The sequence below is a fragment of the Salvia splendens genome, chromosome 12, assembly GCF_004379255.2.
Source record: "Salvia splendens isolate huo1 chromosome 12, SspV2, whole genome shotgun sequence".
Taxonomy (NCBI): Eukaryota; Viridiplantae; Streptophyta; class Magnoliopsida; order Lamiales; family Lamiaceae; genus Salvia; species Salvia splendens.
The window spans coordinates 8,494,275-8,514,956 of record NC_056043.1 but is presented as its reverse complement, the minus strand read 5'-3'; the positions used below and the strand labels follow the sequence as shown (position 1 = coordinate 8,514,956).

General features: G+C 38.3%; 1 protein-coding gene across 1 annotated transcript; it reads left to right on the top strand.

Moving 5' to 3' along the window:
• The first annotated feature begins 1,146 nt into the window (after positions 1-1,146).
• On the top strand, positions 1,147-4,769 carry LOC121759736 (lipoyl synthase, chloroplastic-like). The gene is made up of 6 exons (XM_042155418.1): positions 1,147-1,729; positions 2,630-2,720; positions 2,971-3,128; positions 3,743-3,914; positions 4,206-4,316; positions 4,516-4,769. The coding sequence occupies exons 1-6, from the start codon at positions 1,299-1,301 to the stop codon at positions 4,591-4,593; spliced, it is 1,041 nt and encodes a 346-aa protein (XP_042011352.1). The 5' UTR covers positions 1,147-1,298; the 3' UTR covers positions 4,594-4,769.
• Positions 4,770-20,682: the final 15,913 nt, after the last annotated feature.

Sequence of the window (20,682 nt, the reverse complement as noted above, 5' to 3'; positions counted from 1 at the left end):
AATCATATGCATCAATTCTTAGGTTACGTTGAAATAAATACTGCATTACAGATGAAAATAATTAGGTTGTGGAAAATGAAAAGATTTAGGAAGAAGAATGTGAAAAGATTATGAATAATCTTAATACTTTTTTTAACTATAAATACTACTTTCGAATTGGAATTGTACATTTCAAGTTGATCATCCAAATTTCTAGAATAAATACTATCAATGCAATATTCCACTTGTCTGAAAGAATATTTTATAATTCAGTTGTTTAAAATTTGATTTGTCTTCTCACTATTCTTATTGTAGATCAATGACGGACCAAGATAGAGTTGAAAAGCTTCATAATCTGGTGTCAACGGACGATATCTCCGTCTCCAGTCATATTTTCTAGAATAAACACTATTCAGACAATATTCAACTTGTCTAGAAGAATATTTTATATTTAAGTTGTTTAACCATTGATATTTTTCTTCTCTCTATTCTTATTGCAGATCAATGACGGACCAAGGTTGTGTAATATTAGGTTTTAATTTTGTAATATCATGTTCACGTTGTTATTGTGTCATGTCAAACTAAATTGAGCCATAAAGTACTTATGGTAAATGCAGGACCGAGAATTTTTGACATGGCACGATCACCCACAAAGCTAATGTGTTAGCTTTTGGGTTGAGTTATGGTTTGAGTTTAGTTTTTTTTTCCTATGGTTTAGAGTTTAGAGTTATGGTTTAGGGTTTAAGGAGATATAATATAATTTTATTTTTATTTTTAAATTTAAATCGTGATAAAGCTTTAATATAATTTTTTTCTTTATTTATGCACATTTATCATTAATATCTTTATATGAGTCTATTATTCTTATAGTATATTTTTTTACCCAACTTATATTAAACTCCTAATTTTGTACTATATAACAAGTTTGTTTTAATAAAATTAAAAATTAAAACATTTTTATCAAAAGTGATATTGTATATGTTTATTATTAAATACATTTACAATTTTAGATTTATATAATATAATTTTTATTTCAAATAAATATTTCATAATTTGATATAAATAAATTTGGCCGTGCATAATACGGGTGTGATATAAATATTTCATAATTTAATATAAACTACTTAAAATTTAAAAACTACGGTATGAATGTTAAAAAAATACACCTCGCCAAAAAAAGAATTTAAAATAGAGAAAGGCAAAGAAAATCCCAACAAAAACAGCATCGACGGAGATTCCAATGCCGGAAACACACTTGGATTCCTCCGCCGCATTTCCAAATTAATCCATCACGCATTCCTCCTCGATCTCTAATCACAATGATTCACCGATGCATTTCCAAGGCGCCTCCGCCTCCCTCACCAATCTCCAGACACAAAACCCTCACCAAGTCCACCATCCGCTGTCAATTGGAGCAGAAAGCGCCGCCGCTCCCCTACACGGGGAGGGACCCCAATGTGAAGAAGCCGGGTTGGCTGAGGCAGAAGGCGCCTCAGGGGGAAAAGTACGACGAGGTCAAGGAATCGCTGTCGAGGCTCAAGCTCAACACTGTATGTGAGGAGGCGCAGTGCCCTAATATTGGGGAGTGCTGGAACGGCGGCAGCGACGGCATCTCCACCGCCACCATCATGTTACTCGGCGACACCTGCACCAGGGGCTGCCGTTTTTGTGCCGTGAAGACGAGTAGGAACCCGTCGCCGCCCGATCCTATGGAGCCCTATAATACTGCCAAGGCTATTGCCAGTTGGGGGTAATTCATGCTCTTCGCTTTCCCCGTTTCCAATTTACTGTGTGAATTCAGCTATGCTGCTTCATGTTTGATAGTCGCTCCTTTCAGTTTGATTGTTTTACAAATTTTGTTGCAAAAAGCCAATATATTAGAGGAGTTCTGGTTGGTAATAGAGAAATTGAATGAATTCATCTTTTGTGATGTGAGTTCCATGTGTAAGAGGTAGCATAGCATCTTATCAGTTTCAAAGAAGGGAGAAGAATGTATAGGAATTTGTATTTGAGTTGGATGCTAATGGGAAACTACTTTAACACGCCCAGCGAATCGTGTGAAATGTGGGCCTTACACATGAATTTTTTTTTTGGGTACTCTTCACCTGTTTGCTTTTTTAGTAGTGCAATTAGTCAGGGACTCTAATGTGATTCGGCTTGATTTGGGAGAGTATACGCCTGGATGGACTTTGTATAACTAAGTGTGTTGCATGAGAAACGGTTGCATATCGGTTATGTTAATTGTTATTAAGTAGGAGATTTGTTATTCTCTGCCACGACTTTGCCAAATCTTGGGTGCTTATGCTATTGTATAATCTATTCATTGAAGGCAATAATGAAATGAATCCATCAACCTCTTCTTCCTTGGTGTATGAAGAACTTACTTGGTGCCATCAATATATAGGGAATGATATATATTTAACCAGTAGCAATTTCTAGAATGACCTAAAAGTTGGAACCGGAAGGAATCAGCTTTTTGGACATTTTAAGTTGAACAAAATGATTAAGTAATTGTGTTAGTTCCTTTATTTAGTAAAAAGGTAAAGTATGTTTTTCTTCTGCTATGACTGCAACAAACAATGAATCTTACTATCTCAAAGAGACTTTGCATGTATCACAGGCTGACAGTTGCCTTGCTTTTATTTTCCAGTGTAGATTATATTGTCCTCACCAGCGTGGACCGAGATGATATACCTGATGGTGGAAGTGGCCATTTTGCTGAAACAGTGAAAGCAATGAAGGTTTGTTATGTGTCTTTAGTAGAATTAAATCTCGTAGGAACTGAGTGTTACAATGGCTGCTTCATAGGTGCATATGTGTATATTTGATAACATCCATGGAAAAGTCTAGTACTTGTAACATGCATGGAAAAGTCTAGTACTTGTAACACGCATGGAAAAGTCTAGTACTTGTATTTGTAGTTAGCATTCAGTTCATGTGAAGATGACCACTCTTGAGTAAATCTAACATGGAGCTAACTTTTTCCGGCAGGCACTTAATCCCGAAATCATGGTTGAGTGTTTAACATCAGATTTTCGAGGTGATCTAGAGGCTGTATCTACGCTTGTTCACTCGGGGTTAGATGTGTTTGCTCACAATGTTGAAACTGTGAAACGACTGCAGCGGATAGTAAGGGATCCTAGGGCTGGGTAAGTGACTTTGTCTTGATATCATTTTAACAATTTCAGAGAATCCTAGCCAGTTCATGATTGAGAGGAAACTTGGTGATTTCGTAAACATAATTTTTGAAGCTGCAAGTCCTTGGTAGAGTAGCTGACATTTGAAGCTTTCAAGCCAATAGGACTAGGAAGTACCTGTGTTTGTATTTCTCTTACAAGAATGAGATTATAAGAGGCTTCAGTCTTTTTGTGCATTTGCCTCAACTTCTCGTGTCAATTATTTTGCTCTGTTCTCTTGTTTCTCCTTTTCCTACTCTGCCTACTGTTGCTTTGGAATTTTTTGATACTGTGCGCCTCCTTTAAGGCTCTCATAAAGCATTGGTCACCGCATTAAATATCCCATAGTTTGCTACTGTAGTTGCTATTTCATGTATATCACTAGGTCCTGTTTTTTTAAAAAAAGGCTACCGATGCCCTTAGTGGAAACTTAATCCTTCCATTTGTTAACCCGATGAAGAACCCTATCCGCCATCTTTTGACTTCTTTTCAAGAAACTAAGTTCAACATTGTTTCTTTTAGTAAATCAATGCTGATGGTACTTATACACTTTTTTATATTATTATATATTTGGTCATATGTTACAGATACGAGCAAAGTTTATCAGTTTTGAAACATGCAAAGCTCGACAAGGAAGGGATGATAACAAAATCATCTCTTATGTTAGGGCTTGGTGAAAGTGATGATGAATTGAAGGAAGCCATGGCTGATTTAAGGGTGATTGATGTTGACATTTTGACTCTAGGACAATACTTACAGGTGAGCAGAGCTAATGAGCTTTCCATGATAGTACTTCTCAGAGATGATAAAATGTAACTTTTCCATTTGTTTTATCTATAATGATATGGAGTTGCAATTCATTTATCTAATTCAAGTAAAAAGCTCCCGAGTTCTATTAAGTCGCCCTAAGAAATAAATAACCCCAGAACTCTTAATTTGATGGTGCTTGTTTAGCTGATTATCCCTGTAGTCATTTGTCATACAACTAGTTTCTTCAAACGGAAGCACATACGCAAGAACTAACACCAAATTGCAATCTGTTTCATGCAGCCTACTCCATTACATCTTACTGTCAAGGAGTATGTTACCCCAGAAAAATTTGCTTTCTGGAAAGATTATGGAGAGTCAATTGGTTTCCGTTATGTTGCCAGTGGACCCTTGGTAAACTGTTACACTTTTAATACTCATTTTCATTGGAGAATTTTCATTTTCTGTTTCTGCTCATGCTGAAACTTCCATCAAGATACTTGTCTGTGTATCTTATTCATTAGCAAGTACCAATTGTTATTTTCTTTATACTGGCACTAGAGCAAATTTTGAAGCAAGAAGTATCTGTTCAACATTCTTGTTTGTGTTCTAGGTTCGATCATCATACAGGGCGGGAGAGCTGTTTATCAAGACTATGGTAAAGGAGAAGACCAAAAATGGATCTGCGTAACCTACCAACATATTGTAGGACCTCAATTCTTTGGTTGCCAATTATAGATAAGCTTTGTATTGTAGCGCTAGCAATTCCAATTCATAATATGAGTATGTAATAACATGGATCCCAAATTTTTTGATGCGGATATTGTTTTTTGTTATATATGAATTTTTATTGGGTCCCGGGTGAAATGATAAATTGCTAACAAAGAACTAGTAAATGGAATGGAATGGAATTGGAATTAATTACAACTGAAATTCTAAGGAATTGAATTAGAAGGAGGAATTGAATTAGATGGAGCTCAGATTCAATTCGAAATCCTTTGTTTGGTATAAATTATACCGTATAATTAAAGAGTTGGTATGGAATTGTATTATAATTCCAACTCCTTTGTTTAGCAACTCAAACGAAGGATTCGGAATTGAACTAGAATTTAAGTAAAAATTAAATTTATACCAAACAAAGGATTTGGTATACTTTTTTTCATGCTCTAAAATTCAAAATTTTTCATTAATTATAATTATATCATAAAAGCAAGTATTATATAATATTATAAAATATTTATGTAATGATAATTAATTTCTATTATCAACACACAAAATAGTTATACATGAAGGTGCTCGTGAAGTGCCTCGTGATGAATGATAAATTGATCGTGGATATTCTCAAAGAAGGAGGCTTCGAGCCTCTGCATCTTGAACTGGAGTAAGTAGAATAAGTACAAGAGTGTCCATAGTGGGGGAGCCGCGGCCCGGAGCGCGACCCCCCACTGTAGAGAGCCACGTTTTGCGGCTGAGCCGTGTGAGCCGCGGCCCGGTGCGCGGCCCCCCACTGCAGAGAGCCACGTTTTGCGGCTGAGCCGTGTGAGCCGCGGCCCTCTACTGCAGCGAGCCACGAAACGCGGCTGGGCCGTGGGAAATTTTTTTTTTTATTTCGAATTTTTTTTTATAAATATGCACTTCCATTTTCATTTTTTCCACTTCATTTTACACTACCAATCCCTAATTAACATCCTACAAAAAATGCAAGGTGGAGATGGTGATTGCCCGGGGTACGGAGACTCGGGATACGGCAACTTCCCCAATCAGATGTGGAGTCCGCAATCGCCCCAATACCGGGTCCAATCATCCCAGCAGAGGGGTCCGGGCGAAGCTAGCGGCAGTGAGGGCGGTGGCGGCGGGCGAGAAGGTGGTGAAGAAGATGTGCCGGATTCCGATGACGCCACCGAGTAGGAGGCGGTGGCGTTTTTTTATCTTTTGATGTTGTGTTTTTTAAAAATTTTCGTTGTAGAATTTTCTTCTATCTATAGTACGACGAAAATTTGTCTTTAATTCGTAACTTTATTAAATTATGTTTATTTTCCAAATTATAAGTCTAATAAAATTTAATATAGTTAAATTAAAAAATATCATTAAAAAGTAAATAAATTAAATTTTTTTTGGAGAGGGTCACATTTTATGACCCTTATTGTTATTATTAACTTTGTTCATTTACCATTGCGGAGGGCCACAAGTAGGGATGTCAATCGGGCCGGCCCGTCGGGTTTCGGGTCAACCCTACTCGGGTTGCGGGTCAATCGGGTGCGGGCTAATCGGGTTGTGATTTCTTTCGGGTTATAAAAGCTCAGCCCTAACCCTAAAAGCTCGGGTTTCGGGCTAGCCCAGCGGGTTAATCGGGTTGCTACCGATAATATTAGCATCCGATCAATCCAATAAATAATGATTAAAATTACTAATATTCATACAATGTAAAACATTTAATTATGATATATTTGAGATATATGCTTAAACTCAATCATAAACATGATCAAATACTAATATTTGAGATATTTCGTAGAATTTTAATGCATGTTTTAGAAATTTAAATATTTTTTTATGAATTTGAAGTTTTTAATTTATTTGTCAATTATTATATTAATAAAAATTCAATATATAATTTGTATATTTAATATAAAATTGAAAGTTATTTTTTTAGTTAAAATTAATCAATGAAATGTCGAATTAGGAGTAAAAAAAGAATAATAGAAATTTTATCGGGTTTTCGGGCCAGCCCATCGGGTTTTCGGGTCTGGCCCTAATGGGTTGCGGGTTAATCGGGTGCGGACTAATCGGGTTTTGATTTTATCGGGCTATAAATTTCCAACCCTAACCCTATAAATTTGGCGGGCTAATCGGGCCAGCCCACGGGTTACGGGCTACATTGACATCCCTAGCCACAAGAGAGCCACAAGAGAGCCAACTTTGATGGCCTTCAAGGGCCACCATCGTGGACACCGTAAGGGCTTTCATAGTATTACCTTTGCTTACATATAAAGGGCTTTTCGAGGCAGTTGACTCAGTGGAGTTTCTTGGAGTGTGTGCATATTATTCAAATTATTAATAGCGTACTTTTATAATTTTAAAATAATTATAGTACTATATTTTATTGTAATTATCAATAATTTCAGTCATAATCGATAATCTTTTGGCTTCAGTTTAGGAAATTTACTTTTCGAAGATATCGTAATCATGAGAACTACGGAATGTGAAAATATATACGTACAGTAGTTATTAGTGATCTTAGACGGGTGTAGATGGCAATTGATCAACTCAGAACATATTACTCAACTATAAATGAAATTTTTTAAAGATATTTTATTATACTGTTACATTTTTAATTACTATTATATCTTGTTAGAAAACGTTTTTTCATTATAAAAAGTATACTAAAGTCTATAATTAGTCATCCACACTTTTGGTCCTATATATTATTAATACTAATGTATTGAGTAATATAGTTCGATAAAAAATTGAAAGTCAACTACATTTTGATCAGATTAGTATGGCAATTTAGGATTTGGTATTGCAATTTCAATATTTAACACGAATCATCAAAGTTTGATATCGTATGATTTATTAGTAATGCTGAAACTGTCATCCATTATAAAGTATACACAATTAGAACTATAAATATTTAAGTGACGTAAATATCTTTTTACATAATGTCAATATGGATGCGTTAAAAAGCTAAGTTTTCTTAAATTGCTAACTTGCTAACTCATCAACGTAGTGTATTAAAAATATTAACACGATTACATTAAAATGTCAACACATAATTATGTTGGCATTTTAATAAACTGTGTTGATATTTAAATATCAATGTCAACATAATGCATTAAAATATCAACTTAATTTTATGTTTACATTTCAGTATCATCGTGTTGACATTTTTAATATATTGCATTAATGAGTTAGCAAGTTAGCAATTTAAGAAAAATTAGCAACTGGTGATGTAAGGGAAATGATTTTTAGACATAATGGCAATTCCATAATGGGGTTTAAGTAGTAATTTGTTTTTTTACATTTAATTTTAGGGCAAACTGCCTTAAAAGTCACAAACTTTTTCCATTTTTTGATTTTTCCCATGAACTAAAAAATTGGCGTATAATGTCATGAACTTTACATTCGGTTCATGTTTTCCCATGACGGGTTTTCCGGCCATGAAGCAAGCTGACATGTCTTTTTAATTTGACGTGGCTGCTGACGTGTCAAACTGCTCTAAAAGTCACAAACTATTCTCATTTTTCATTTTTTCCCACGAACTAAAACATTATCCTGCTGACGTGTCCTTTTAAGCTGACATAGTGGTTGAGTGGGTGCTGAGTGTATATTGACGTGTTAAAATTATGCTTACCCTAATTATACTGAGTGTGCCCTTTTAACCCACAAAATCCCTAAATTTACCATAATTTACACTCCATTTTTTTACCCTAAATTCATCCCCAAATTCCTTTCACTTCACTCTCAATTCGGTGCCGACGACAATGAGCACAACGGCAGCGAGGGGCTTCTGCGTGGCGGCGGAGGACTCACTTTCCTGATTTTTTAAAGCTGCCACGTCGACTGACCGCGACTTCTTCCTACCCTTCCTACACAGGATAAACAATAGTAACAACAAGAGAAACCGCCTTAAACAGATCCAATTGCATTTTCCGCAATGGCGCCACCAGAGAGCTTCTTCTTCCCTTCGCCGCCGCCACTCGCGGCAATAGCCAGAGTTTTGGGGCACACGGTGTCAAGAGGCTTACCACAAAGAGAAGTGTCGAGAAATTATTCCTTCGATTTTCCCACAAGGTCTTTTGGAATGGAGACGTTTAAATTGTTGAAAGATACGTTGAATTGGTCAAGATTTTAGGAGCTAGAATGATTATTCAAAAAATGAAATTGAAATTGAAACTATACATTCTAACCAGAAAATTGACTAATTTCGAACAAATCAAAAAATCGCACATTCAATCAAAATTGACCAAAAATCGATTGTTTGAAATGGAAAAAAAATTAAAATTGGATTACGACTGAAATCTCGGGAGAAGAAATCGCGATGAGAGAATTGGAAAAGTTCGTGGGAAAAACCGGAAAATAGGAAAAGTTTGTGACTTTTAGGGTTAATGAATTTTCGGCGTTTTCCACGTCAGATTTCAGGCTTGCCACGTGTGCAAGATTTCGACCGGAAAACTCTAAGGTCGGGTCAAATGGGAAATTCCAACTACCCAGTAAAGTTCATGATATTATACGCCAATTTTTTAGTTTGTGGAAAAAACCGAAAAATGAAAATAGTTTATGACTTTTTAGGGCAGTTTGCCCTTAATTTTATTTAAGTTTGGATTTGGTATATATATTTTCTTACCCAGTTACCCCTATGTAATGTAACGGTTACTTGCATTTCAATTAAGTCTAGTTGGATTTATTTAACATCTAACTCTATTTTATTATTTTTTATTTTTAATTCATTGTCAAATTAATTCTCTCTTGTTTTTCGTCTTATTCAATTATGTATTCCATTAACAAAATTTTGTTTTCTATTAATTACTCAATTTCTAATATATTTCTATAACAATGAAAAACTCACTTACAAAATTTTCATTACTTATAAATTACAATACACATATGATCAATTCCTTCTTCATCATTTTTGTCCAAATTAAATTTCTCTCTATAAATTACAATATTTATAGATATTTATGTTTCTATAGTATTTTTTTTATTATAGAGTAAATAGTATATTTTCAATCAACTTATGATTTCTTGATTTTTTTAGAACGTTATAGTCGTATATGAGATCCAATTTAGTATATTCCTATTAGTTTTATAATAAAATGTGAGTGGAATGAGGCTAGTGGAACGTGAGACATATTACCATTTATGGAATATTCTAATTAAGGCTCCTAATATGGGACGGACTAAAATGGAAAATCATGACTCCTAAAGTGGGACGGAGGAAGTAGTTAATATTTTTATTTTTTTTGTAAAGTATTAGAGTTCTAGCTCAATTAACTATATAATTAAACAAATTAATAATTTGATATATGATATATCAATACTAATTGAGTTTATGATTTTTAAGAATTTCACAATTTTTATTTTAATTCTTTACCTTCTAAAATTTTAATTTCTTTAAAATTTTAACTATGGAACATTGTCAAACCTTGATATATATATATATATATATATATAGGGTAGTGATCTATGGCAAACACCTCTTAACCAAATAACTAGAGAACAAATAATAGCCACAAGATCAAAAAAAATCAAGGGCTAGTATTAATTTTCGAATTTAATGAGATATTAGTTCCCTCAATCACAAATTTACTCCACAATAACAAGGCGGGGGTATAATTGTCATTGCAGCCAAATCCTGCGTCGCCACCATCGTCAAACAGCTCAAACCTTCCCCCACCTCCACAAACTAGCTCACCGCCTCCCCCACCAAATCTGCCCCCGCGATATGCACCGTCACCGGCGGCGATTCAATCCCCTGCCCGCTCGAAACTTGTAGCATAAACCAAAAGTCCCCTGCGGATCGGTAGCCTTCTCCCCGTCGATCGCCTCCGCCAGCGCCGAAACCACCCCCTCGTAGATCTCCTGCGGCACGAACGTCAGCGTCGTCCCCGAATCGATGATGATGTTCCCCTCCTCTACCGATCCCCCAAATTGAGCTTTCGAGGATGAGGCAATATCAGTCCTCTTCTCTCTGACGCTGCTAGTGACCGATCCGACACTGCCCTCTGATGCCATGTTAAACTATATTGGGAAGAAGAAATTGAATTGGATTGCATTGTATTACATCATTTGGAGTACCGAATACCTTAGTATATAGGTGGAGTTGGGGACTCTAAACAAAAATTAATCTTAGAACAATAATACTTTGGGACTAAACATTATCAATGCTAGGCTTTGGTACTCTAATATCTCTTTAACCACAATTATGCATTTTTTGGAAATGCTAAACACAATTGAGCAGAATCAATGGAATTAGAACAAAATGATAAACAAATAAGCAAGAATGAAGATTGGAAGAAAGCCCCAGTTTCATTAATTTGTGATTTGTAATTATAACTTATCTATATGGGTACATAAAATAAGAAAATTGTGCTTAATTTGTGATTTATGACTTGTCTATATTAATCGAGTACAATCAATAAGAAATTTGTGTTTTGTGTTGGTATTAATATTAATGATTTTACTTCACTCTTGTTTACAAAACACATCACTCTTAACATGATTTTACTTCACTCTTGTTTACAAAACGCATCACTCTTAGCAAGATTTTACTTCACTCTTGTTCACAAAACAAGAGTGAAGTAAGATCAGAATAAGAGTGATGTGTTTTGTGAACAAGAGTGAAGTAAGATCAGAATAAGAGTGATGTGTTTTGTGAACAAGAGTGAAGTAAGATCAGAATAAGAGTGATGTGTTTTGTGAACAAGAGTGAAGTAAGATCAGAATAAGAGTGATGTGTTTTGTGAACAAGAGTGAAGTAAAATCAGAGTAAGAATGATGTGTTTTGTGAACAATAGTGAAGTAGGATCAAAATAAGAGTGACGTGTTTTGTGAACAAGAGTGAAGTAAAATCAGAATAAGAGTGACGTGTTTTGTGAACAAGAGTGAAGTAAGATCAAAATAAGAGTGATGTGTTTTGTGAACAAGAGTGAAGTAAAATCAAAATAAGAGTGAGGTGTTTTGTGAACAAGAGTGAAGTAAAAACAGAATAAGAGTGATGTATTTTGAGAACAAGAGTGAAGTAAAATCAGAATAAGAGTGATGTGTTTTGTAAACAAGAGTGAAGTAAATCATGCTAAGAGTGATGTGTTTTGTAACCTCATTTAATTTGTTACACTTTCTAAGAGCCATCAATATACAAGCTGTCATGATTATAACATAATCTACAGATTAATCATTGGTACAATTGAATCTGGCCTCGAAAGTCATGAAAAATAAGGACTAATTTTTCTCCTACTACTTTATTTTATTAATATTGCTTGTTAATGATTACGTACTTATAATTTAAAGGAACATTCCCAATTAACCACAGACACCGCCTTCTTGTCCCCTCCATCACCAAAGCATGCGCCCATTCCCAATCTCCCCGCATTCTCGGCCGCCATCTCCACTGCAACGCCGTCAAACTCGGCTTCACTTCAGATTTCACCGTATCGAACTCGCTGCTATCCAAGTACGCCAAATTGTCCGACACGGGCAGAGCTGACCGCCGGAATCCCCACTCCTCGCTTCGGCCACCTGACGCAGTTGGAGGACGAGGCGGCGTACGTTGATGCTTCCTAGATAAGGCGCCCCCAGGAGGGCTGATCGCGTTGTGCCGACGTTGATCCCGGTGAGTCCGACGTAGAGGTACAGCCACCGACGGACTATGCATACAGCGCCAGAGCCGAAGAAGTTGACGAGATCACCACAGACGGCGGCGGTGCAGCCGCCGGAGCCGTCTGAGAAGGCGTCGGAGTGGGCGGCGGCGGGGAGGCGGAGGGTCACAACCGAGCCCGACAGTCACTTGGCATATTCACATTCATGTATTGAGTTCCCAAAATGCCCTTGGACAAGTTTTTTTCATAAAAATCTGAAAGTTTGTTTAAGCCATAGGATTAATTTGGAGTATTAAGATGTGTGGCTGAGATTTGTTCTCTAGTTATACACTTAAGATTAGTTATATCTTGATCACTACCCTATATATATATATATATATATATATATATTCTTAACTCATCTATTTAAATTATTTAATTTTATCTTTTTCTTTATAAAATAGGAGTATTATAGTTTTTAGCTCAATTCACAATATCATGGAGACAAATTAAAATTGATAGTACTACGTAATACACTAATAATAATTGACAACGGTTTTAATTTTAAGAATTCCTTCATTTTTATTTTAATGCTTTATTTTAAAAAAATTTAATTTCTATAAATTCTTAAATATTGGAACACATATTCTTGGTGTTTTTTTTAAGCGTAATTCTATTGCATCAAATGGCGCAGTCTTACTAATAGTAGTTAGTTAAAATAAAAAAAATTATTATATGTAACACAAGCTAAAGAAATAAAACAAAAAACAATTAACACAAAGAAATGCTTCAATGACTATATTATTTTATTATGCAATTCAAATTTCAATAGCAAAAATGTTTAATTTTTTATATTTAGTTCGTATATTAAGACAATGATTTTATTGTTACACCACTTGATAAATGTTTTAGAAAATTTAACCAAAAAATAATCTATGAAAAAATAACACAAAAAATAAAGAAAAAACTAAATATTAAAGTGTAAAATGATTAAATAAAAATTTATTCGAAGAAACATATCGTGCTATATTAAACTATCAAATTATTTTACAATTAAATATAAAAATTTGGTTACGTAGTGTATTATTTAATATTATAACAATAACAATTAATTTATAATCTACATCAATGATTTATTTAAAAAATAATAACTTTAAAAAATAATTTCTTTAACTAAAATCATAAATACAATAACATAATAAACATGTTTTAATTTAACTATCATAAGTCTAAGTATGTTTTCAATATAAGGGTATATTAGTCTATATTTAAATTAAATTTATGACAAAAATGACATAGTGTATTATGGCATAGAAACATTATGTCTCTAAATCAATACCCTATCCGTAGTATATCTTATCTATTAAAAATATCTCTAACTACCTGACACCCTTATTAAGTTATAGTAGTAATAGTAGTGCATAAATTTAATTAGATAGGTAAAGAAGAATCCAACACAAATAAAGCCCAAATACTAAGGGCATCCACTTATGCGGACACTTCCAATAGCCCCGCCATTTTTTATGTCCACAGCCCTAGTTTATTTGTCCGCGCCCACAAAAAAAAGTGTCCGCAGATATAGTGGACACTTTTTTTTAGCCACTTTTCATTTTATTTCATTTTTCATTTATTTCAGAGGTTGGCTTTCGTAGGAACTCCAGACCAAATATTTCCCCACTTACAAAACTGCATGAGCACCGTTAGACTAGTTGTCTCACCCATCTGTAGGTATTCGTCGAACATATCAGCCGGTCCGGCATAGGCAAGCTGCCTATTTGCAGAGGTGCATTTCTGAAAAGTAGACAGCCCGATCCGGCCAGTTCAATCACACCGAAGGGTGAAGCACCGGTACCGCTCCGCCAAATTCGTCGCTATATGGTTGAAGAGCCTTTACGACATTCTGAACCGCCGACAGAAAATCTCGGGTGGATAACGGGGGTTATCCACAAAGTAGTCCGCCATTAGACGCTGGTGCGCTCCGCTATGGTCTCGTTGGATGATTCGACGATGAGTAATCGCACGAGGGATCGCGGCCTCCGCCAATTCCGCCGCATGTTCTGCATCCTCCTCGTCGGCTTGGTTCTGCACCTCTTGAATCAGAGAATTCCACGCGTCATTCCACAAATCGTCCATTTTTAATACCAATTGAATCCACAAATTTTAGTGAGAGAAAGTATGAGTGAAGAGTTGGATTGGTATGAAAATAATGAAGGGAATGGAGTGTATTTATAGGTAAATTAAATTGAATTTATAAAAAAATAAAAAAAAATAAATTTTTGTCCGCCCTATAGGCCGGCGGGCCTATCGGCGCGGCACATCCCTGTCGGTGTGTCCTCGCACTCTTCTAGCCGGAGGGCCTTCCGCCCTAAAAATTGCGTCTGCCCCGGGTCGGACGCTACCCGCACTATAGTTAGGCGGGGGCGACGGCGACATGGGGGCGGCCGGCGCGCCTGCCCTATAGTGGATGCCCTAATATACTCCATAAATTAAAATTCCCTAGAAAGCCTAGGTGAAAAAGCGGCGCCTACTACTCTTCCAATCTCTAGCCTTCTCCCTCTTTCTCTCTCAACCGGCGGAACTTGCCTTGCATCAGCCGGCCTCAGGCCACCCGCAACGCGTTACGCGGGTGGCCCAAATTTTGTTCCTCCGTGACGAAACGGTGGCGGGACGCGTTGCAGCATCCCGTCCCGTCCCGTCACCATCCCGCCGGAACGCCCGTCACGCCGAGACGCAGCGTGAGACGTCTCGCCACGCGCTCCCGTGACGTGGCGCGCTCCCAGGCCATGCGTGACGCCCACTCGCCAGCCCGCGAGTGGGTTTCGTCACGCTGACGCAATAATTTATTTTTTAAAAAAATTTTCGAATTAAATAAAATAAAAATAAAAACTCGAAAACGATAATATTACAGTTTTCGACCGTTTTCTTTTATTTTTATTTTTTTTATTTTTTTACTCTATAAATACTCCTATTTTATCATCATTTCACACACAAACACACATCTAAACCTCTCAAATCCTCTCTCTTTCCTCTCCAATTTTCATCTCAAATCATCTCTTTTATTCTTCCCCCAAATTTAATCGATCTAATGGATCCATATGAGCAAATGCGTCGAATAATGGAAGAATCACTTGAAGAAGATCGACGTCGGGAGGCGGAGGAAGCCGCGCCGCCCTAAAGACGCTCCCGGACTTACATCCATCGTAACCGGGAGAAAGCCGCGTCAAGGTTAGTCCGCGTCTACTTCAGCGATAACTCGGTGTGGGGAGATACCTACTTCCGTCGCCGTTTCCGCATACGGCGACCGCTATTTCTCCACATCGCAAATACATTGGCGGCCCGGGAAGAGTTCTTCCAAGAAAGGTTCAATGCCGTCGGCCGTCCCAACCACACGACGTTGCAGAAATGTACTGCAGCAATCCGTCAGCTTGCGACTGGACAAACGACGGATGTGTTCGACGAATACCTCCACTTTGGAGAAAACACTAGGAGAATGTGCTTGCTCCAATTCTGCAAAGGTGTCCGGGCAGCCTTCACTGACGAATTTCTCCGGAAGCCAAGCACGACAAATTGGCAGTTCGTGCTCCGCCTTCACGAAGAAGTGCACAGATTCCTCGGGATGCTTGGCAGCGTCAATTGCATGCACTGGCAATGGAAGAATTGCCCTGTGGCGTGGAGGGGGTCGTACACGAGCGGCCACAAAGGCACCCACCCCACCGTTATACTCGAGGCCGTTGCCGACTACCGGCTATGGATCTGGCATGCGTACTTCGGGGTCCCCGGCTCGAACAACGACATAAACGTGCTCCACTAATCCGACCTCTTCGCCGAAGTTTTGGATGGTAAAGCGCCGGCCATCAACTTTACCGCTAACAACCGGAGCTAAAAAATGGGGTACTATCTTGCCGACGGCATCTACCCGAAGTGGTCAACCTTCGTGAAGACGTGCACCAGGTGTAACGACCCGCTGAGCCGATATTATTATAAACTATATTATTAGCAAGTAACTTTTATGCGATTTAAATCCGAGCTACGATAGATTTCCTTTGTTGTTTGTTTTGACGTTAGGCAAGTAAATAGAACACGTAAATATATTATACCTATATGAATATAATAAATTTAAATAAATAAATAAGATTCCAAAATCAAAATTTTAATGTCCGATACATCCAACAAAAGTCCAACAAAATTTAATCTATACATCATGCTTTCTAAGAAAATCGGATACTTCAGCACGGACAGCCACGAACTTGAACCGATTATACCTACACCAAATTAAAAGAATAAGTGAACAAATACTTAAATAATTAATTTAAAAACAAATAAAATACAAAAAAAAGAGAGGGTCGATCCTGTGTATCACCAACATCCTAAATGAATGTTCCTGCATAAATTGGTTTTGGGCGAGAGTGGAAATTATATAAGATCTTGGACTTAATAATGCCAAAATCAAAATATAATGTAGCATTATGGATTTGAAGATTTTCTCAAAGATTTACCTAGGCATTCATTTATGAAGATTCACGTATTATATCAAATAAAATATGATGTGATATAAGTAGGAATTTGCAAGTGGGTTGTGTGCATTTAATGCATATAATCTTTGAAGATTTCATCACAAGATTTGACGGAGTAGATTATGCCATGTTAAACCTTCCCCATGTTAAACCTTACCCAAGTTTAAACTCCCCACAACTTGCATAGCAACTTGCAAAGGAACAAGTATATAAACCCCCCGTCTTTGCACTTTGAAGTACCCATCAAACATCCCAAAATTCTCTTCACACACACACCAACATGACATAGGATTGACAAGGAATCGAAGGTGAAGAGCTGCAGATAATTGTAGGATCAAGTCCTACAATCCAACAACACTTTTTTTTTCACCATAAAAAGGTAAATCCCAAACCTTTCTTTTCTTGCACATACGTACAACCATATGCATATCTAAAGAGAAAGTAGAATCTGCCTAAATCAGAAATTAACCAATACATAGCAAGTTTAACACCAATCTCCCACAATTAATGCGAATAAACTCTCAATCAACAAGCAAACCTAATTCGAACAATTTCTCATCAATCAATAACGAACACCCACTGCGAAAGAACATAATTTGTAAAAGGGACTTAACCTGCGGGGTGGTTCGGGTTGGTTTCGGGGCTGTGCGGTGTCGTTTCGGAGCTGTTCGGGGCGAGTTCGGACAACTGCGCGAACCGGCGGAGAAGCCGACAGCGATGGCGACGGCTCTGTGCATTGACGGTAGCGGTTGCTGGGCGCTGCTGACTACGGCGGTGGATGGACGCTGCTGACAGCAGCGGCGTTGCTTCTCCCGGCGACGAGCAGCAGCCGCAGCGGCGGTTCAGGCGAAGCAGCCATGGTTGGTGGAACCGCGCCTCCATCTCCCGGCGGTGGAATCATCGGCGTTGTTGCTCAAGGATGAAACGCTAAAGGCACTGGTGCGTGAGATCCGCAGCGTGATCTACGACGCCGACGACGCAATCGTCGGGCGACGGAAGGCGACGGAACTGAGGTCTTCTCCAATTAGGGATTTTTGTTTGTGATTTGGGGATTTTGTGTGAAATGGTGGAGATGGAGTGAGGGATGACCGATAGTGAGGAGAAGGGGAGTATTCTGTTTCTTTTTGGACTTTTAGTTTTGGGCTTCTTTTTTTTTAATTGTTTTGGGCTCCATATTTTTATTTGTTTGGACTTTAAAATTTTAATTGGAGATATAAGGCGGGGAAATAATTAAGCTTTGGGCTTTTAAATAAATCTTTGGGTCGATAATTAATCGTGACGAAATTATTTAATTAAATCCCGAATTAAATTTGAAGTATGAATAATTTATCCTAAGTCCGGAAAACATATAATTTTTTCTTAACAAAGGGAAATACTTGCGATAATTCGGTTAAACGCTTATATAATTTTGGGATTTTAATTCGACATCGTGGTTGAAAATACGAGGAGCCTACGGAGAAATTTTGGGCATAAGCGACCGACCGGCGTCGCAATCGACGCCTCGGGCGGCCGCTAAGGAAATGGAAAGAAAGAGGGTGACGACGTTCTCAAGTCACAGAAATAATTAAGTTTAATAAAGAAGTGCTATTAATTAAATTTCCCAATTTAATTAATATGTAAGTTTCTAAAATTTTCTAACGGTGAACAAATGATAAAAGAAATAAAGTAGGGGCATGCATTCCTATAAGTATGTGAATTTCTCGAGTCTTATTAGTACGTTGTTTGTTTTCAAAAGGCTATCTCCGTGAGTTAAGGGTGGAGTCAGGAAAATTCAAGTTAAAGAAACTAAACGATCAAGGTGAGCTTTCCTATACTAAAAATACAAATCGTATTTTATGAAAACACGAATAGATGTTTGTGATTCTTAAAGATGTTGTCTTGCCATAAATGTTTTTGTATGATGCCTATCTGTTTGGCTAAGGCCAAAGAAATTATGAATGATGATATAAGTCGAATTCGGGTCCCAGTGAGGGTGGTGTCCCCGCTCGGACTAGTGTACACAAGTTACCTCTGACATGTTGGGCAGAGCAGGTGACCGAGGAAGGTGGCCACCTTCCCGGTACAAGGATACCTCTGACATGATGGGCAGAGAAGCTGACTGTGCGAGAACACCATCTCGACGGCACAATGTGATCAGATATGGCTAAGTACAGGAAAAAGGGACTGCAGTTCAATGTGAATATTTTTAGTAAGCTCGGGTCCTTTTCAATAACACCCCCGAGTGTTACTGTGATGATGGCTTGACAATATTTTCAAATGTATATGTGTAATTTTCGGCAATGTGTTCACTTAGTACTTTTTGTACTCTGCCCTGCATATATTTCTAAATGTGCAGGTTGAGCAGCGAAGTGGTGGAGGAAGTGCTATTGAGACAAGACATTTAATTCAGTCAGATTTTGACTCTCGGAGGTTCATGTCTTCATACATGGAACCACGTTCATTTGCTTCCGTTGTGCATCTTAAAAGACTCAGGTCTATTTTGTTCAAAACTCTGATATTTTGAAATTTTTATAAACAAATACTCGAGTTTTCATGATCGAGTATATTTTCTTCTATGTATCAGCACTTGATTAGTCATGTCTCGCAACCAATGTTTGATTTTATTTCCCCTAAATTCTATCCCCGCTTCTTATACCTCCACCCCTAGTCATGGTTCCTCGGCTATGCTATCCTTAGCTAGTGCGGTCGTGACACCAGGCCTGTGAACGCAAAGCAGACGCTTTTTGTGCAGAAGCAGGAGGCTGCTCGGAAGGATGTGGAGCGGGCGTTTGGGGTTCTCCAAGCGCGCTTCAACATCATCAAAGCCCCGACTCGTACGTGGTTCATGGAGAGCATGATCGACATCGTGTATACGTGCATAATCTTACACAACATGATTTTCCAAGACGAAGGACCGGAGGCGGGAAATTGGTTCGACCCTGAAGCCCCCGGAAGCTCTATCGCAAGTGGTCCGCCACGCAGTGGAGTGCATCCATCTATACAAGAACGATTGTCTATTCGGGCAAGGACACGTGACTCTTCCGCCCACGCCCAACTCCAAGATAATCTAATGGAGCACATTTAGGTAAAATTTGGCGGAGGAGATTATTAAATTATGTATTTTTAATTTTTTAAGAAATTATTAAATTATGTTTTTTTACGAATTTTATGTTGTAAGTTTATTTTATTTAATGAAGTGTGTTTTTATTAATTTAATTTGGTTGGAAATAAAAATAAAAAATGAAATTAAATTAATAGTAATTTAAGGGATGGTTAAGGGACGGAGAGTTGCAGGTTCCGTCCCTTAGAGCATCTCCAATAGCAGTGAGCGCACCGGCTAGCCGATTCTGGGCGCTCGCCGGTCCGCTCGCCGAACCATTGCAGCCAGTGAGCGCCAAATCGGCGAGAAAAACGGCAAGCGCACGCCGATTCCCGAGCGCACGCCGATTCCCGAGCGCTCGGCGATGCGCTCGCCGATCTCGTGGCCGCCATTGCAGGCTCCAGATCGACGAGAGATCGGCAAGCGGGTTTTTTTAATTTAATTTTTGAAACACTATATGTACGCGATTTGAACGTCATTTTCATTTGCACCACTTGTTTTAACGAGTACTCTATCTATCTTAATTTCTGTACAAGAGCAACAACGCGAAATGGAGCACAATAACGAGCCAGGGACGAGCGGGTCTCAAACTCCGACGGTACCCGGGGGAGGTGGATGGGGTCCGATGCCCGGGTACTACTACCCTTGGCAGCAGATGATGCCGGGGGTGGCATCCGGGGGTGGTATGCCGAGGGGTTCAGCGATGCAGGGCGGGCCGGCGGTTCCGGGCAGGCAGGGGGACCGGGGATGCAACCCCCTATGCCGATGATGCGGGGGTGGACACCCGGGATGCAGATGACGCCAGGGTACCCGGGGATGCAGGGGACGCCGAGGTACCCGGGGATGCAGGGGACGCCGAGGTACCCGGGGATGCAGGGGACACCGGGGGGGGGGGG